General features: G+C 48.7%; 2 protein-coding genes across 2 annotated transcripts in view; both read left to right on the top strand.

Moving 5' to 3' along the window:
* Window positions 1–11720, top strand: part of KIFC2 (kinesin family member C2) — a 44345-nt gene extending 32625 nt beyond the window's left edge. Inside the window, exons 15-19 of the mRNA XM_083749077.1 lie at window positions 1184–1314; window positions 2852–2975; window positions 5568–5697; window positions 7838–8067; window positions 9739–11720. Of these exons, the coding sequence (XP_083605203.1) occupies window positions 1184–1314; window positions 2852–2975; window positions 5568–5697; window positions 7838–8067; window positions 9739–9864 (741 nt within the window). The 3' untranslated portion in view covers window positions 9865–11720. The remainder of the gene's footprint in view (window positions 1–1183; window positions 1315–2851; window positions 2976–5567; window positions 5698–7837; window positions 8068–9738) is intronic.
* LOC310849215 (flap endonuclease 1-like) overlaps window positions 1–18844 on the top strand; it is a 200919-nt gene that overhangs the window by 58562 nt on the left and 123513 nt on the right. The gene's annotated exons all lie outside the window — the stretch shown is intronic.

Here is an 18844-nt window from a genome sequence, read left to right as displayed (position 1 = left end):
GCCAGCAGGACTAAGCCGCTTCTGGCGAACCAGAGCAGTGCACGGAAACGCCGTTTACCTTCCCACCGGAGGGGTACCTATTTATCTACTTGCACTTTGACCTGCTTTCGAACTGCTAGGTTGGCAGGAGCAGGGACCGAACAACGGGAGCTCAGCCCGTCACGGGGATTTGAACCGCCGACCTTCTGACTGGCAAGTCCTGGGCTCTGTGGTTTAACCCACAGCGCCACCTGCATTCCTCTATTGCGATATTACATTTTCTTAAATAGCACAAATATCAGTGCTTAAACCAAATTGCCCCCGGATAGGAATTCCCCAAAGGTGAGGGGCTCCTTCAGCAGAATCAAGTATCAGGGCTTCTTTGGACATGACCACTTCAGACTGTAGCTAAAGGCTTGCTTGCTCAAAGGCTTCCAGTGTGGAAGAAGAGCAAATTGGACCCATGGGATGTGTAGGCTCAATTTTTCCTCATCGAAATGCAAGTTTTCAGTGTGCGAGGGAGCTTCTACCAACCCAGGGAGGAAGGAGGCATTCATGACACCCCTTGGCCATGCAAAATGCAGGCTGTAAAGCAAACACCTTGGGTTTTGCTGATTAAATCAGAAATGTGGCTTTCAGTAGATTTTGTTTTTGTAGATGATAAATGTTAAAATTAATTTCTGCAGTCACAATGTCAATCAATCAGTAGCTGAACTGGGTTCCACACAGTCACAAAAACAAATTAAGTGAAAAAGCCTCAAAAATAAAATAATAAATAATAAAATAATAAACCCCAAAATAAAGAGCAAAAACAAATTGCCAAACCTAATCCGTTCTGGAGGTCCGTTTGACTTCCGAAATGTTTGAAAACCAAGGCGCAACTTCTGATTGGTGCAGGCGCCCCAGAAACAATAGCCGACAGCCGCATCGGACGTTCGGCTTCCGAAAAACGTTCGAAAATTGGAAAACACTTACTTCTGGGTTTTCAGCATTTGGGAACCAAGGTACCACTGTACTGAGTAGCACCACTGATCAATCTAGTTCAGTATTTCCCACACTGGCTGGCAGCTGTGGAGTTTCAGGCTGGAGAGATTCCAAGCGCCCTGGAAGTGCCAGGACTTGAACCCAGGACCTTCTGCATGCAAGGCAGACGTTCCCTCCCACTGAGTTTCAGGTGGGACCCTCAGGGTCTTTCTGTTTCCAGGGCGTCTCCGACAACCCCGGGATCAACCAGAGGGCGCTGCAAGCCCTCTATCAAGAGATGGAGGCCAAGCGTGACGCCTGGAAGTATTCGGTCAGCCTCAGCATGGTGGAGATCTACAACGAGGTGATCAGGTGAGAGGCGCTCCCGAATGCGGATCCTGCCCTTGAGAGAGAAGCAGTGCAGCGTAGTGGTTAGAGCAGTGGACTAGGACCTGGGAGAGAGCTAGGTTCAAATCCCCATTTGCCATGAAGCTCTCACTGGTTGGACTTGGGGGCAGGTCAGTCCCTGTCTTCTCTCAGCCTCGCCTACCTCTCAGGGTTGTTGTGGGCATTAAACAAAAAGGAGAATCATATATTGTAGATTTGGAAGGGACACCAAGGGTCTTCTAGTCTGACCCTGTGCAATGCAGGAATTCTGCCCACAGCCACCCATGGGTGGGCTTGAACCGCCAACCTTCTGGCTAACAGCCAAACTCACGGATCCTTTGTGCCGCAGGAGGACCACTCTGCTATGCCAACGATCCAGCTTGTCAGCATCCTTCTTTAAGTGTGGTGCCCATAACAGGACACAATATTCTAGATGTGGTCAGACCAAGGCAGAAGAGAGTGGGACTGTTATTTCCCTTGATAAGCAGGTGGCCCCTTACCTCTCTCGCCTGACCTAGCCACTGTGATCCACACGATGGTCACCTCCAGACTGGATTATTGTAACTCGCTCTACGTGGGGCTACCCTTGAGACTGACCCAGAAACTCCAACGGGTGCAGAATGCTGCGGCGAGACTCCTTACGGGGTCCTCGCTGCGAGATCACAGTCACCCGGTGCTATACCAGCTGCACTGGCTCCCGGTGGAGTACAGGATCAGGTCTAAGGTGCTGGTTTTAGCTTTCAAGCCCTATATGGCCTAGGACCCTTGTACCTATGGGACCGCCTCTCCTGGTATGTCCCACAGAGAACCTTACGGTCTTCAAACAAAAACATCTTGGAGGTCCTGGGCCACAGGGAGGTTAGGCTGGCCTCAACCAGAGCCAGGGCTTTTTCGGCTGTGGCCCCGATCTGGTGGAACGCTCTGTCCCAATAGACTAGGGCCCTGCGGGACTTGACATCTTTCTGCAGGGCCTGCAAGATGGAGCTGTTCCACCAGGCCTTTGGCCAAGGCACAGTCTGACCCCCTCCTTTATTAATCCTCATAGAAGTAGCCCAATGGTTGCCATTAATTTGATTTTGAATGGATTTCAAAATGAATTGATTTTAGAATGTCGTGTTACTTTTATTGTTGTTAGCCGCTCTGAGCCCGGCTCCGGCTGGGGAGGGCGGGATATAAATAAATTATTATTATTATTATTATTATTATTGATCTGGACACTCAACCTCTGTTGAGGCAGCCAAGAATAGCATTAGCCGTTTTTGCTGCAGCATCACACTATTGGCTGACGTGACGCTTGTGATCCTCTTTTCCCAAACGCTGCTGCCAAGCCAGGTAGCCCCCATCCTAAATTCCTGCACCTGGTTCTTCCTACCTGAGTGTAGGACCTTACATTTGTCCCTGTAAGAAATGATGAAATGCTTCCAGCTCTGTCTTCTCCTGGCGGAAGGCTTTCCTCACCAGACAGTGGCACGCCTGGCCTGTCTGTACCTAACGAGTACCTCTTCTTCCTCTGTCCTTCTAGGGACCTCCTTGCCAGGGACCCCCAGGAGAAACTCGATGTCAAGCTGAATCCAGACGGGAGTGGCCAGTTGCACGTCCCAGGACTGACCAGCGTGGAGGTAGACAGCCTTCGCCAGATCAAAAAGGTAGCCGGACTGGACATCAGTGTTTGGGGACTTGGGAGCCATCTGTGTCCCAGGGGCCAGCCTTACTTTTCCAGCGGGTTTTGCCCCAGTGAATTAATTGTGAGGTGTGGTCCATGAGAAGCAGTCAAGTACAACATTCCTTGCAATGCTAGAGAAGATTTGCGAAGGAATGTTTGGTCCAGCCAGTCAAAACTTCCTGTTCCTCCTGGCTGGAGCATCCTTCCTTTTGCATGTCATAGAAGGTGGGCGTGGCCTTACCTGTCCAGGTAACGAAAGGACGAGACACGCAGCACACCTCTCTCTTTTTGACTTCCTTCTTCGTTTGACCAGCTAGGACTGCTCTGCTAGCTCTCAGCTAGCAGAAGCACTGGGATTATTCCCCCATATGGGGTAAATCCGCATGTACATATTTGTAGCTAAGTCTGCCTTCAAGAATCCAGCTGTGAACTGATGTGAGTAAACTTCTTTTATTGACTTTGAATAAGATTGTGGCGCCTTTATTCTTTTAAGAGAGATTCAAAGGGAACTTACCAGGAACATACAATTCAATCTGAGGCAGATGAAATTGTATAATAGTGATAGGCTCACACGAGCCTGCAACCAGCTATCTGCTTTAGAGTGGTACCTCGGGTTAAGAACTTAATTCGTCCATTCTTAACCTGAAACTGTTCTTAATCTGAGGTACCACTTTAGCTAAGGTTGGAGGTTGGATGGCGGCTAACAGATTGAGGTTGAATCCTGACAAGACAGAAGTACTGTTTTGGGGGGACAGGAGGCAGGCAGGTGTGGAGGATTCCCTGGTCCTGAATGGGGTAACTGTGCCCCTGAAGGACCAGGTGCGCAGCCTGGGAGTCATTTTGGACTCACAGCTGTCCATGGAGGCACAGGTCAATTCTGCGTCCAGGGTAGCTGTCTACCAGCTCCATCTGGTACGCAGGATGGGACCCTCCCTGCCCGCGGACTGTCTCGCCAGAGTGGTGCATGCTCTGGTTATCTCACGCTTGGACTACTGCAACACGCTCTACGTGGGGCTACCTTTGAAGGTGACCCGGAAACTGCAATTAATCCAGAATGCGGCAGCTAGACTGGTGACTGGGAGTGGCCGCCGGGACCACATAACACCGGTTCTGAGAGATCTGCACTGGCTCCCAGTACGTTTCCGAGCACGATTCAAAGTGTTGGTGCTGACCTTTAAAGCCCTAAACGGCCTCGGTCCTGTATACCTGAAGGAGCGTCTCCACCCCCATTGTTCAGCCCGGACACTGAGATCCAGCGCCGAGGGCCTTCTGGCGGTTCCCTCATTGCGAGAAGTGAGGCTACAGGGAACCAGACAGAGGGCCTTCTCCCGCCCTGTGGAACGCCCTCCCATCAGATGTCAAAGAGATAAAGAATTACCTGACATTCAGAAGACATCTTAAGGCAGCCCTGTTCAGGGAAGTTTTTAATATGTAATGCTGTACTGTTTTTAACACTGATTGGGAGCCGCCCAGAGTGGCTGGGGAAACTCAGCCAGGTGGGCGGGGTATAAATAATAAATTATTATTATTATTATTATAATGGGGCCTCCTGCTGCTGCCGCGTGATTTCTGTTCTCATCCTGAAGCAAAGTTCTTAACCCGAGGTACTATTTCTGGGTTAGTGGATTCTGTAACCTGAAGTGTCTGTAACCTGAAGTACCACTGTACATGTAAAAAGGGGAATGTACCGTGTTTTTCGCTCGATAACACTCACCCGACCGTAACATGCATGTAGTTTTTAGAGGAGGAAAACAAGAAAAAAAATATTCTAAACGAAACAGTGGATGTATGATTTTTGTGGTTCATGCTGTGGCCACAGACATGTGATCTGACGGTGAGTTTGGGGTAGCCCAGTGCAAAAATCCTGAGGATCCATGTTTGTAACCACGTTTTTGCACCACGGCGGCCCCAGGCAACAGTGGGTGCGTGATTTTTTTGGTGCAAACTGTAGCCATGGACATGCTATGTGATCTGATGGTGAATTTGGGGTGACCCAGTGCAAAAATCCTGAGGATCCATGTGGATCCGTGCTTTGTAGCCACGTTTTAAGTGGGGAGGGAAGGAAAAGCACTCAAGGGACAAGGAACACGTGTGGAGCAGGCTATGCTTCTCTCTCTCTCCCCCCCCCCCCTTAGTGAGCTGAAAATCTTTCCTGCTATTTCCAGCAAAGCGGGAGGAGAGAGATACAGAGAGCCTGCTTGCTTTAAAGGAGCCAAACGGACAGGAGCCGCTTACACTCGTGTAAGCTGCTCCCCTCCCCTCCCGCTTTGCTCCTTTAAAGAAGCAGGCACTCTGTCCCTCTCTCCTCCCCATTCAGCGGCTCTTCTCCAGCTGGAAACTACGGAGGAGGGAAGCATTTGCTCCGTAACACGCACAGCCATTTCCCCTTACTTTCTAGGAGGAAAAAAATGTGTGTTATGGAGCGAAACCTACGGTAACTCTGCTAAGTAAAGGAACTTGCTAGCACAAGTTAGGAAGGGTATTAATAAACAATATATCTTCTCCTGCCACCCTGAATATTCCCACATCAATTCCCCACTTGAATTGGCCCTCCATCCTTTTGCCTCTTCTCCAGATGCTCTCGCTGGGCAAGCGGAATCGGGCCACGTACGCCACCAACATGAACGAGCGCAGCTCCCGCTCACACGCCCTCCTCACCGTCAACATCACCGGCACTGAGCTGGCCAGCGGCACCCAAGTCACAGGTATCTTTTTTTTGGAAATGATTTTTATTGGTTTTCCAAAATAAATCACATGCTTAACACAATTTTTTAAAATAAAACAAGATTCCTCCGAAGCTTAAGACTTCCCTCCTTCATGATCAAGGTGTCTCCCCTCCTGCCCTCCGTGGGTCTTTTAATCAACAGCATATTATTGTCCATCTGAATTAATAGCCCTCCAAAGTATCCAAAGTCTTTATAACGTTGCAAGAGTTATTCAAGGCCTGCCAAAGATTCTAAGCGTTTGGAGTGTTCTTTCAAATACAATCTGCATTCGTCCCATTCTCTGCTGAAGTTTTGGTCCTCCTGATTTCTGATTTTCCCAGTCATTCTAGCCATTTCTGCATAGCCTTGTAGTTCCATCTGCCAGTCTGCCTTTGTCGGCATCTTGTCCTCTTTCCATCGCTGGGCAAGGCAAGTCACAGGTATCTATCCACCTGCCCTGTCAGCAGCTGCTGAGCAAATTGGGATGGGGCGGGGCACCTGTCCAAGGCATAGCTGTCAATCGTCCCTTATTTGGCGGGAAAGTCCCTTATCCCAGCGCCGTGTCCCGCTGCTGTCCCTTATTGATAATGTCCCTTAAATTTCCCGGGTTTCAAAGGAAGCAGCTCCTCTCCCTCCCTTCCTGCCGGCCAGGGAGGAGGGAGGCTCCAACTATGTTGCTTGGCTGCGTTGCTCACCCAATAAGGAGTCTTAAGAACGACTGGGGGGTGAAGCTTGCATGCCTTGTGCTGATCAAATCGGCCGCCTTGCCTGGGGACTCGCCTTTGCTCAGCGCTTCCCAGCGGAGAGGTGACGGTGGTTTCCCTTGCTGCATCCCCTTTGCCGGGTTGCTGCGCTGTGGGAACCACCGCTTGAGGCTTCGTTTGGCTGCTGGCTGGGCTTTCTGCCTTTGGCTCGGAGGGGCTCAGAAATTGAACGTACCTGTGTTCGGAAAATCCCTTATTTTGGCTGCTGATCCCTTATTTTTGAGGCTGCTGGCCCCTTATTTTCAAATCTGTAAGTTGACAGCTATGGTCCAAGGTAGGAGATGCAAGGATGTGGGGAAAGACGGAGGCCGTTATTTCGTTTTTTCCTTCTTCCCCCTTTTTCTATTTGTCCCTCTTTTCACGTCTTATTTAACCCTGTGAACTTAGAATCATAGAATCATAGAGTTGGAAGAGACCACAAGGGCCATCGAGTCCAACCCCCTGCCAAGCAGGAAACACCATCAGAGCACTCCTGACATATGGTTGTCAAGCCTCTGCTTAAAGACCTCCAAAGAAGGAGACTCCACCACACTCCTTAGCAGCAAATTCCACTGTCGAACAGCTCTTACTGTCAGGAAGTTCTTCCTAATGTTTAGGTGGAATCTTTTTTCTTGTAGTTTGGAACCATTGCTCCTTGTCCGCTTCTCTGGAGCAGCAGAAAACAACCTTTCTCCCTCCTCTATGTGACATCCTTTTATATATTTGAACATGGCTATCATATCACCCCTTAACCTCCTCTTCTCCAGGCTAAACATGCCCAGCTCCCTTAGCCGTTCCTCATAGGGCATCATTTCCAGGCCTTTGACCATTTTGGTTGCCCTCCTCTGGACACGTTCCAGTTTGTCAGTGTCCTTCTTGAACTGTGGTGCCCAGAACTGGACACAGTACTCCAGGTGAGGTCTGACCAGAGCAGAATACAGTGGCACTATTACTTCCCTTGATCTAGATGCTATACTCCTATTGATGCAGCCCAGAATTGCATTGGCTTTTTTAGCTGCCGTGTCACACTGTTGGCTCATGTCAAGTTTGTGGTCAACCAAGACTCCTAGATCCTTTTCACATGTACTGCTCTCAAGCCAGGTGTCACCCATCTTGTATTTGTGCCTCTCATTTTTTTTGCCCAAGTGCAATACTTTACATTTCTCCCTGTTAAAATTCATCTTGTTTGTTTTGGCCCAATTCTCTAATCTGTCAAGGTCGTTTTGAAGTGTGATCCTGTCCTCTGGGGTGTTAGCCACCCCTCCCAGTTTGGTGTCATCTGCAAATTTGATCAGGATGCCCTTGAGTCCATCATCCAAGTCGTTGATAAAGATGTTGAATAAGACTTATATATCACAGAATGTGTTAAAGAGGAAACGCATTCTCCTCTGCTGCAGGGAAACTGAATCTGGTTGACCTGGCCGGCTCGGAGCGGGTGTGGAAGTCCGGTGCGCAAGGAGACCGTCTGAAGGAGGCTCAGAGCATCAACAAGTCCCTGCTGGCTTTGGGGGAGGTGATCCAGGCCCTGCGCACCAAGCAGGCGCACGTCCCCTTCCGCAACTCCAAGCTCACCTATCTGCTGCAGGACTCTCTGGGCAAAGGCAGCAAGACCATCATGATGGTGCAGGTGAGAGAGGAGGGCAGGGCAGGGCAGGGGTGGGGGGGTCCAGGCAAAGACCCATGCCAGGCATGTGGGGTGTGGAACACAAGAGCAGTCAAGTATGACATTCCTAGAGTGAACATGTTTACACATGGGGAGGAATGTTTGTCCAGCCAGCAGGTAAACTTCCTGCTTCCTTCTGGGCTGGGACAGACTTCCTCTGCATGGGACTAGAGGTGGGCGTGGCCTCACCTGTGCAGGTAACGACAAAAGCACAGGGCAGGGCAGCCATCTCTCTCTCTTTGACTACATGCATCGAAGAAGCAACATCTGCTTAGCCAAAGATGCTCTTTTGGCCAAGAGAGGACAAAGCGACTGTCTCCTTATGAGATAGTTTCCAGGTGTACGTTACTTTTCTAAGGTAAGTCTGCCTATGGGGATCCAATTGTGAACAGAATGATGTGTGAGTAAACCTTTTTGAATACTTTTATAGAAGGATCTAGGCCAGCACCCTACTCTCATAGTGGTCAAGAAGGAGTGCCAGCCTTTGTGGGAATGTTCAGGGAGGCAGGAGAGGATACGGTACGATACGATGCTATACGATACTCTTTATTGTCATTGTCATTCTCCCATAGAGAACAACAAAATTTTAAAAAATCCACATCAGACATTCAAAAACCCACAAGCCTGCTATCTCAGCTATCCCAACCTGGTTAGCCCCCTAAAAACTCTGATACCCCATAATTGAATACAATATACTCCCATAGAGACTACCGTACACTGCATTTAAAAACAAAATTGCACTTGGGTAGAAACTGTTTCTCAGGCAGTTAGTCCTGGTCTTTATAACCCTGTACCTTCTTCCGGAAGGCAGAGGCTGAAAGAGATCATTTCCGGGGTGCGCACTGTCCTGCGCTATCTCTGCAGCTTTCTTATGGCACCTGGAAGCACAGATTTGATCCAAGGTGGGAAGAGTGCACCCAATTACTCTCTCCGCAAAAAAGGAAATGTAAAACTCTGCTAAGTTTTAGAACTTGCTAGTGAAAGCTAGCAAGAATGTTAATAAACAATATATCTGAGAATCCTCCAGAAAAATAATCTCTCAAAGGACCTATTGATGGCATTTTACCATTGTACTGTTGAGAGTGTATTAACTTCTGGTCTGTGTGTGAGGTTTGGGAGCTGCATGGTCAGGGAAAAAACAATGCTGTCCAGGGTTGTACAGACTGCGGAGAGAATAATTGGGTGCTCTCTTTCCATCTTGGATCAAATCTATCCTTCCAGGTGCCATAAGAAAGCTGCAGAGATAGCGCAGGATAGTGCGCACCCCAGAAATGATCTCTTTCAGCTTCTGCCTTCTGGAAGAAGCTACAGGGTTATAAAGACCAGGACTAGTCACCTAAGAAACAGTTTCTATCCAAATGCGATTTTGGTTTTAAACACAGTATAAGGAGTCTCTTTTATAGGTAGTATATTGTATTTAAAAATGGGATCTCAGAGTTTTTAGGGGGCTAACCAGGTTGGGACAGCTGGGATAGCAGGCTTGCTGGGTTTGAATGTCTGATGTAGATTTTTTTCAATTTCGTTGTTCCGTATGGGACAGTGACAATAAAGATATCGTACCGTATCGTAACACAGGAACCTGGACCAGAGGCTTTTCCTATGTTCTCACGTTCCCCCTTCTTATCTGCCCCGCAGATTTCTCCGCTGGAGAAGAACGTGGGCGAGTCCATCTGCTCTCTCAAGTTTGCCCAGCGCGTCTGCAAAGTGGAACTTGGCCCAGCCTCCCGGCGCATCGACTCCTCTGCCCAGCGAGAGGTTTGAGCTGCTCTCGACCCCGTCGGGAAGAGGAGGACTCGGAGCCAGTGCAATGACGGGGGGTGCGGGCCCCCTCTTCAGCAGAGGAGCCTTCTCCCAAGCAGGCCGGGCTGGAGAACCAAAAACTGTCCCTCTGTCCCCCTTACCTGAGCACCAGTTTCTACAAAAGTTAGAAGGGGTTGCGATGACATAGACAAGCCCTGCATTGACTTTCGGACAGCCTTCCTCCACCTGGCGCCCTCCAGCTCTTTTAGGGAGCTGATGGGCTGATGGGGGCCACCTCCCAAAAAGAGCTGGAGGGTGCCAGGTGGAGGAAGGCTGCTTTAGGATTGTAGTTCAGCCAGCCATGCCCCTGCTTTGCAATGCCATTGTCCTTTGAGCTCTTCCCTGCTTTGGACGCTTGTCATATCCACAACGACCCTGCAGTGTAGCCCTCCCTGCTCCTCATCCCTTGATGGTCCCGCTCCGGAGGTTCTGTGCTGCGTGGCTGCTCTGTTGCAACCCAGAGAAGGTGTCCAGTCTCCCCCTCTTTCTCTCCAAAGTTTGGGGGAGCAGCCATCGTGAAATGAGGGGGGCAGCCCTCTCTGACCATCTCTTAGTAGAGCAAGGTGGACCCGGCTCTGAGCCGGGCCGCTAACTCAGCCCACCACTCCCTGACCCAGCAAGCGTGGATCTCGACGTGCGTGTCTGAATGCATACATCCCCCCATCTTGGCACCCCCCCAAAAAAACCCCAACCCCTGTTTGCAAACCTTCAGAATGACTTAGTTCAGTCCAGTCTCCATTTAATCACTCTGGCTGATGGCGACCCGAAAGGGAGATTTCACTGCATGCTTTTGGCAGGGAGCAAGGGTCCCGATCCATCGCAGTGGGAACCAACTCTTGGGGTCACCTGACAAGGACTTCTTCCCGTTTTCACGAGCTGGTGTTGGCATCCGTCTGTCTCGAGCTACTTATGAGCTAACTTTACGCAGCACATCATTAAACTGTGGAACTCCCTGCCCCAGTAGGCAGCTCTGATGGTGTCAAAAGAGGATTGGACAAATTCATGTAGGAGGAAAAAGGCTATTGATGGCTACTAGCTGTTGGTCTTGTGTTCGAATCCTGTTTGCAGGTTTCCCGCAGGCATTTTTCCAGCTGCTGCGAGAACAGGATGCTGGACTAGACGGGCCACTGGCCTGATCCGGCGGGTTCCCCTTACCTCCTCCCGCTGCTGCTGCTGCACTCACAATCAGCCCCACAACTCTGGGGGTGCCACTCCCTGATTTCTATGTATTCGAGCTTGGAAGGAGCTGCGGCAAAGGGGTGGCACACAGGGTTCCCTGCAGGTGCAGTGGGCTTACGGCTCTGACCGCTAGGAACACTGCCTTCTTGTGAGTCAGGGGAGCCTCGATCCACATAGCTCAGTATTGTCTGCACTGACTGGTAGCACCAGCAGCTCTCCAAGGTTTCAGGCACGACTCTCTTTCAGGTCTACCTGGAGGGGACTTTGGGGCGTTCTGCATGAAAAGCAGGTGCTTCAGATTTCTGCCTTGCAGCGGGTTGGACTAAATGACCTCTGAGGTCCCTTCCGAATCTGCAGTTCTTTGATTCTGTGACCACTAGGGCCTTTTGGTCCGGGACAGTGGGGATCCGTTGCCCAACAATGTCCGAACAACAGCACCACATCGGCGGCCCCCGTGCAAACCGTCAGCTAGCCGGGAAGAGACGTGTTGCCTCACTTTCTCCTTTGGGTTCAAGAACTTGGACCAAAGAGGAGCTGCTGGACTTTCTTCCTGCCTCCATCCCTCCCCCCCCGGGACCCCTCTCCCTCCTGCTTCTCCTGGACGCTGGCCAGGACAATAAAGTGAACATGCCCCCCTGCTTCCGTCCTCTGCCTCGATTTTGTGGGTGTCTGCCCCAAAACCTGTGGGGCTGCATTAACCCCTCGGTGATGCTGGAGGTTTCAAGACCAGCTCAATGCCTCCTGACCCGAGACAGACAAGAGCTCCTGATATCCAGAGCTGGTTTGGGGGCAGGAGGCTTAGAAAAGCCTATTCAATTGTATGTTGATCTTGTGAACCCCTTTGATTATATATGTATGGGGGTTGGACTAAATGACCCGGGATTCCTGCCAACTCTACAATTCTGATTCTATTATGAGGATTGGGGAGAAAGCTGCCATTTGAGGGTTACAAAATTGTAATAACAAAATTTTATTTATATCCCACCCTCCCCAGCCGAAGCCGGGCTCAGAGCAGCTAACAACAGTAAAAGTAACACCGTTTACATAAAATCACCATCAATTAAATGAAATACATTCTAAAATCAATTCGTTGGCTAAGAAACATTGGCACAGGCTTGGAGGGGATCCCAAATTCTGGGGTTTGTTAATGAGAATACCCCTGGTTTGAGTATCTGGTGGTTTGGGGGGTAGGAACCTACAAAACATGGTGTTCACACCAAAAAAAGAACTATAAGACTTTGGCACAGGTTTGGAGTGAATTGGGTTGTGTTAAGTTGTGGGTGAACATATCAGACGACACGGCGATTCTTCAAACAGCTCTTGTTTATTCCAGAACAGAACTGAACTGAAGGGCTCAGCCAGCCTGCTTATATAGAGCTCCACTACAACGCAACTGTAACCATTTTCTGTAACTATCCAATCACTGAACGTCACTTTTGATCCCTTATTTGCATAACTATTTCCAGTATCCCCCTGCTGGCCCAGGGTGAGAACTTCAGTACATAACCGGTTGGGTTTGGGGGATCCCTAGGACTTCAGTCCGAGTACCAGGAGGCCCTACAAAATGCTGCGCTCATGCTATCAGACCCTACAAAACAGCTGCAGAACATTGACACAGGTTCGGAGGGGACCCCAAATTCCAGGGTTCATGGTTAATGAGAAATGGGGGAAGCGGTTTCCGGGAACCAATTTTTAAAATGCTTTGCGAGGCATGTGGGGTGGGAAGGGGAGACATGCAATGTGATTAACTAAGACACAGGTGGATTAGATAGCAGACCAAGGGACAATCCATACTAATTGCCAGGTGATTTTCTCTCTCTTCTGTGGCTGGCTCTGCCTTCCTTCCCTCGCCAGCTGTCTCAAAGTAGGCCTTGCATATGCATTTTGACAAACCCTGCGTTGGAGTAAAGAAACAAGCAGCCCCTTGATATTCCCGATAAAAGAAAATCAGAAGAAATACTTTGGAGCGGCTGCAGTTTGAACACCAAAATTTCTCTAGCGCTAGAACTTGAGGACATCCCATGATGCTGAATGTTGGAATAATAATAATAATAATAATAATAATAATAATAATAATAATATTTATTATTTATACCCCGCCCATCTGGCTGGGTTTCCCCAGCCACTCTGGGCAGCTTCCAACAAAATATTAAAATACAGTAATGCATCAAACATTAAAAGCTTCCCTTAACAGGGCTGCCTTCAGATGTCTTCTAAAAGTCTGGTAGTTGTTTTTCTCTTTCACGTCTGGTGGGAAGGCATTCCACAGGGCGGGCGCCACCACCGAGAAGGCCCTCTGCCTGGTTCCCTGTGACTTGGCTTCTCACAGTGAGGGAACTGCCAGAAGGTCCTCAGCGCTGGACCTCAGTGTCCGGGCTGAACGATGGGGGTGGAGACGCTCCTTCAGGTATACTGGTCCAAGGCCGTTTAGGGCTTTGAAGCACCAACACTTTGAATTGTGCTTGGAAACGTACTGGGAGCCAATGTAGGTCTTTCAAGACCGGTGTTATGTGGTCCCGGCGGCCGCTCCCAGTCACCAGTCTAGCTCTCGCATTCTGGATTTATTGCAGTTTCCAGGTCACCTTCAAAGGTAGCCCCACATAGAGCGCATTGCAGTAGCCCAAGCGGGAAATTTGGGACACACACAAAGAAAGCCCTTCTTTACATGGTGCGGAGTCAAACTGTGGAACTGCCTGCCACAGGATGCAGTGATGCCCACCAACTTGGATGCCTTTAACCAGGCATCTGGAAACCTGGCCCCCCAGATGTTTTGGGACTACAACTCCCATCATCCCTAGCTAACAGGACCAGTGGTCAGGGATGATGGGCGTTGTAGTCCCAAAACATCTGGAGGGCCGAGTTTGGGGATGCCTGGCTTTAATGGAGGACTGGAGAAATTCACGAATGAGAGGGCTATCGTGGGTTTGCTGGGCCTGCATCCCTGGAGGCAGCCATGCTTCTGAATTCATTGCTAGAAACCACAGGAAGGGAGCGCGCTCCTGTGTTCGAATCCTGCTGGCTGGCATCCCATAATGGGTACTAGATGGGCCATGGGTCCGATCCAGCAGGGCTCTTATATTCTTATTTAGGAATAAGATGGGGGTTGCTTCTGCGACCCTGATGCTAATCACATTTATACGGGTATAAGCACTGCTTTGTGTTGTTTTTGCAGAGTCCCGTACACAGCAGAAGGATGAGCAGTACATGCCACATGCTTAACTTTAGTTTATTTACACTTCAATGCTGAGAGTTTACAAGCAGGCATCTTGCCTCTGCGAGAGCAGAGAAGCAACTCCTCTCTCCTCGGAAACAAAGAACTCCGAGAAAACAGGAAACCAGTGTACGTCACATCCAGTCTCCCATTCCCGTGGGAAAACCCAACAGTACGCTGACTGTGGAATATAAACAATGCCTTGTGACTAGCATTTCGCTGCACAGTGAAGGAAGCAGAAACCAACATCCTCCCCCCTTTCTGTGAACATCACTGGGCAGCGTGTTCGTACAATATCAGTACAAACCCAACTTCTGTACATAGGTACAGTGTTGATCCCTTGACACAATCTTGGACAATACATCAGCAGGAATTTCATTACCTGGCATATAGGACACCGTTATGAGTCCCTTCTGAATACGTTCCCTAGCATGTTGCAATTTTAATTGCAAGTGCTTCGTGCTTTGCTTACAACCTTCAGAATTCAGCAAAGCCAAACATGCTTTGTTGTCCTGGTAAACCTGGATTGGACATTTGACAGGAATTTTCATGTCTTTGCACAATTGTAACAACCATTCACAATCCTTAAGTGAATAAGACAGTGCATTCAGTTCAGCTTCACAAGTACTTAAGCTAATTGTTGTTTGCTTCTTGCATGACCAATCAAATAGACCCTGATTGTACATGTAGCAAACTCCAGACGTACTTTTCCTGTCTGTAGTGTCACTTCCAAAACTTGCATCTGCAAATATCTCAAGACCACCAGACTTCTGATTGTTAAATCTCAGTCTGTAATGCATAGTGCCTTTCAAATAGCGCACTATGCGTTTCAGAGCTTTCCAATCCTTAACACTAGGATTGTTGACTTGTCTGCTTAGCAAATTACAGCTAACAGCAATGTCAGTTCTTGAACATCTGGCAATGAAGTTTAGCTTGCCTAGCACACTTCTGTACAGTGTAGTGTCAGAAAATGCTTCTTCAGTGTCATCTACCTGATAACCTGTTGTCATCGGTGTGTCTACAGGGTTAGCATCCATCAGGTTTAGTTTGCTTAACACATCAGCAATTTTCCGTGACTGGTGTACTAGAATGTTACCATTTTGATCTCTCTCTATTTCCAGAGATAGGTAGTTGTTTACCTCACCAAGATCTTTCATTTCAAAGTGCTCTTTCAGTTGAGCTAGGGCGTTATTGTACATTGTGACATCATCCCAAAAGAATAAGATATCATCAACATAAAACAAGCAATGCAGCTTCTTTTGCCCCTCCTCTTTGACAAATACACATGGATCAGCTTTCCCTTGCTGAAAACCTAGAGAAAACAATACTTCAGTGAGTTTTGTGTGCCAACACCGTGCACTTTGTTTGAGACCATAAAGGGATTTCTTCAGAGCACAAACAAATCCCTGTTTTACCTGTACGCCATCAGGTGGAAGCATATAAAGAGATTCACCTAGAGATCCGTACAAAAACGCTGTATTCACATCGTGGTGACTAACGTGTAGATTTTCTTCTGCAGCTAGCTTGAGCATAAGCCTAATGCTCTCATACCTCACTGTGGGTGAGTAGGTCTCGTGATAGTCTTCACCTGGTACCTGTGCAAAACCTCTGGCTACCAATCTGGCTTTGTGTCTGACTACCTTGCCATTTTGATCAGTCTTTGCTTTGAAGACCCAATTGCTTCCAAGCAGTTTCATTCCTGGAACTACTGGAACTAGCTCCCAAGTTTTGTTCCTTTCTAAGGAATCAAGCTCAGCCTTCATGGCATTTAACCATGGCTCAGCTTCCTTTCAATCCAAATCCTGGATTTCTTGGAAAGTTGAAGGTTCAAATACCTTCTTGGAGCTTTTAACAGCTGCTACTGCTGTCTTAGCAAATTCATCAGCAAATCTCTTTGGAGGTCTGCCTTTTGTGGCTCTTTGTGACCTGCGAATTAGCCTTAAGTCCTCAACACTTTCCTCTTCCTTCTTAGGAGAAAAATGACCTATTGTTAACAATGGTTCTTCCAATTCTTGATCAGAGCTTTCAGAGGGTCGCATAGAGGCTTTCGCACTCTTGAAATCCTCTGAATCATCCGATTCAGTTTCAGACTCAGAATCAGAACCTTCATCAGTGGGTGTGGGTTGTTGCGGCTGCTTTTGCTGTTGCCTATCCTCAGTCTCATCACTGTCATCAGGATAACATTGGAAAATTCCCACATTCTCCCCCCACTTTGCATTGTACTCAACACTTCTTGTAAGCTTAATTGTTTTAGAGTCAGTCATCATTATTCTGTAAGAACCTTTCTGATAACCTAGAAAGATACCATGCAATCCACGCTTGTCTAACTTGGAGCTTTGTGGTGAGTGAACCCACATGTCAGAACCAAAAATTCTCATGTGTTTGATGTATGGTTTCCTGCCAAACATCTTCTCATAGGGGGTACAACCAATCACTGAAGATAACCTGTGATTATAACTGTAAACAAAACACAAGAGAGATTCGGCCCAATAACTCTCTGGAAGATTGGCATCACGCAGCAAGGTTTTCAACCCTTGAAGCAATGTTTGACTTGCCCTCTCGCAAAGTCCATTCTGCCATGGCGAGCGAGGACTAGACAAATCGTGTTGAATTCCTTTCTCAGTCAGAAAAGCTTCAAACTGCTGAGAAGTGAATTCCCCCCCACGATCAGTGAAAAGAGTTTTTATCTTCTTACCATGCACATTTTCCAACCAAGCACAGAATTCCTTGAAGCTTGGAAAAGCCTCTGATTTCTGCTTGAGATTGTACACATAAATATACCTGGAAAATGCATCAATGAGAACCATGAAGTACCTATTTCCACCCAAAGAGGGCGATAGTGGACCAACCAAATCAGCATGAACAACCTGGTATGGTTCTGTAGCTTGCCAACAACGAAGAAAGATCTAGATGTCTTCTGGACCTTTGCAACCTTTGGAGTGAAGCGTGAGACCATTGCCTTGTGCTGCGTTGTCCTGGACACTGGACCTTTGCCTTTGCTCTGGCCTTTTCCACGCGATGAGCTTTCGCTGCGCTGCTCTGTCTTGGCCCTGGGATTCCCTCTTCATATGGCCTAGACGTCCACATGAGTAGCATTTCACTGCCTTCAAAGCTTTGGCGCCATCTGGTGGTTCCACTGCACTCCGGGATGACGTCTGTGAATACTCCCCCTTACCCATGCAGCTAGCACCCCGGCGGTCTGCTTCATTCAGAATCACGGCAGTAACATAGTCCACTGTCAGCTGAGCAGTTGGCTGTACAGCAATCTGAGTGGCAACAGACTCCCAACTTGGACCCAAAGAATGTAGTATCATGAAGGAATACACAGCCTCTGGAAAGGTGAGTCCTCTCTGTTGCAGCTCATGTCTCAGATTCTGCATCTCCATCAGATGTGTACGCACATCCCCACCTTCAGCAAGAGCCATACCATGCAGCTTGGCATAGGTTTCCTTATTGAGCCTAGGAATCCCAAAAGCATCAGCCAGCCTTGCGCAGCTACCCATCACTGCTGCTTTAAATCAAGCTGCGTCACTGCTGCTTCAGCTGCTTCATTCCAAAAGCAAGTTCAAAAGTGCTTTCGGTTTCCAGCCTCCCCAAGCCTTTGCCTTAGAGCCTTTGCCTGTGCCCGGCAAACGGCTCTAAAAGTTGCTTCTGCGACCCTGATGCTAATCACATTTATACGGGTAAAAGCACTGCTTTGTTGTAGAAAAATACATTTTCAACTCCCATCAGCCCCAGCCAACAAAGGCAAGGACTAGGGTCGGGGATGATATTTATGGTTTCCATCAAGAGGGCCACAGGTTGGCCACCCCTGGAGCCTAGGCAGGTGTATGTCCACTTTAAAATCCTACCACCTGCTGGAGTAAAAAAAGAAAAGCCTGCAAAAATATCTTATGAAGAAGTGAAGGAGCAAAGCAATGTTGTTGTTTAGTCATAGATTTGAACCTGGGTCTCCTTTAGAGCATTGGGCTCGCAGCTCTGATCTCTCACTGCATCCTTTAATTGGCCTCACCTGCTCACCTGCTCAGGTGACACTCCCAACTGAGTCAATTTTCTTGTGGCGGCTACTGATTTGATCACCTTGCAAAGCATCTACTTACAACTGGTGGCCCATTCTGAGGGTAGGGGGCTGCCCCCTCCACCTGCCTCTGTGGGTCATTCAAGGAGAGCTGAGGGGGTTTTTTGGGGGGGGCAGCCAAAATACAGTTTTGTTGTTGTTAAGTCGTTTAGTGGTGTCCGCCTCTTCGTGACCCCCTGGACCAGAGCACGCCAGGCCCTCCTGTCTTCCACTGCCTCCCGCAGTTTGGTCAAACTCATGCTGGTAGCTTCGAGAACACTGTCCCACCATCTCGTCCTCTGTTGTCCCCTTCTCCTTGTGCCCTCCATCTTTCCCAACATCATGGTCTTTCCAGGGAGTCTTCTCTTCTTCTCTTCTCATGAGGTGGCCAAAGTCTTGGAGCCTCAGCTTCAGGATCTGTCCTTCCAGGGAGCGCAGCAATAGGGATGTTCAAAACGGTTGACCAGTCCATGCACAAAGCCAAACAAAGGCCA

Source organism: Podarcis gaigeae (genome assembly GCF_964106915.1).
Source record: "Podarcis gaigeae genome assembly, chromosome: 7".
NCBI lineage: Eukaryota > Metazoa > Chordata > Lepidosauria > Squamata > Lacertidae > Podarcis > Podarcis gaigeae.
The sequence above is the reverse complement of the archived record's forward strand: the minus strand, read 5'-3'. Positions and strand labels throughout refer to the sequence as shown.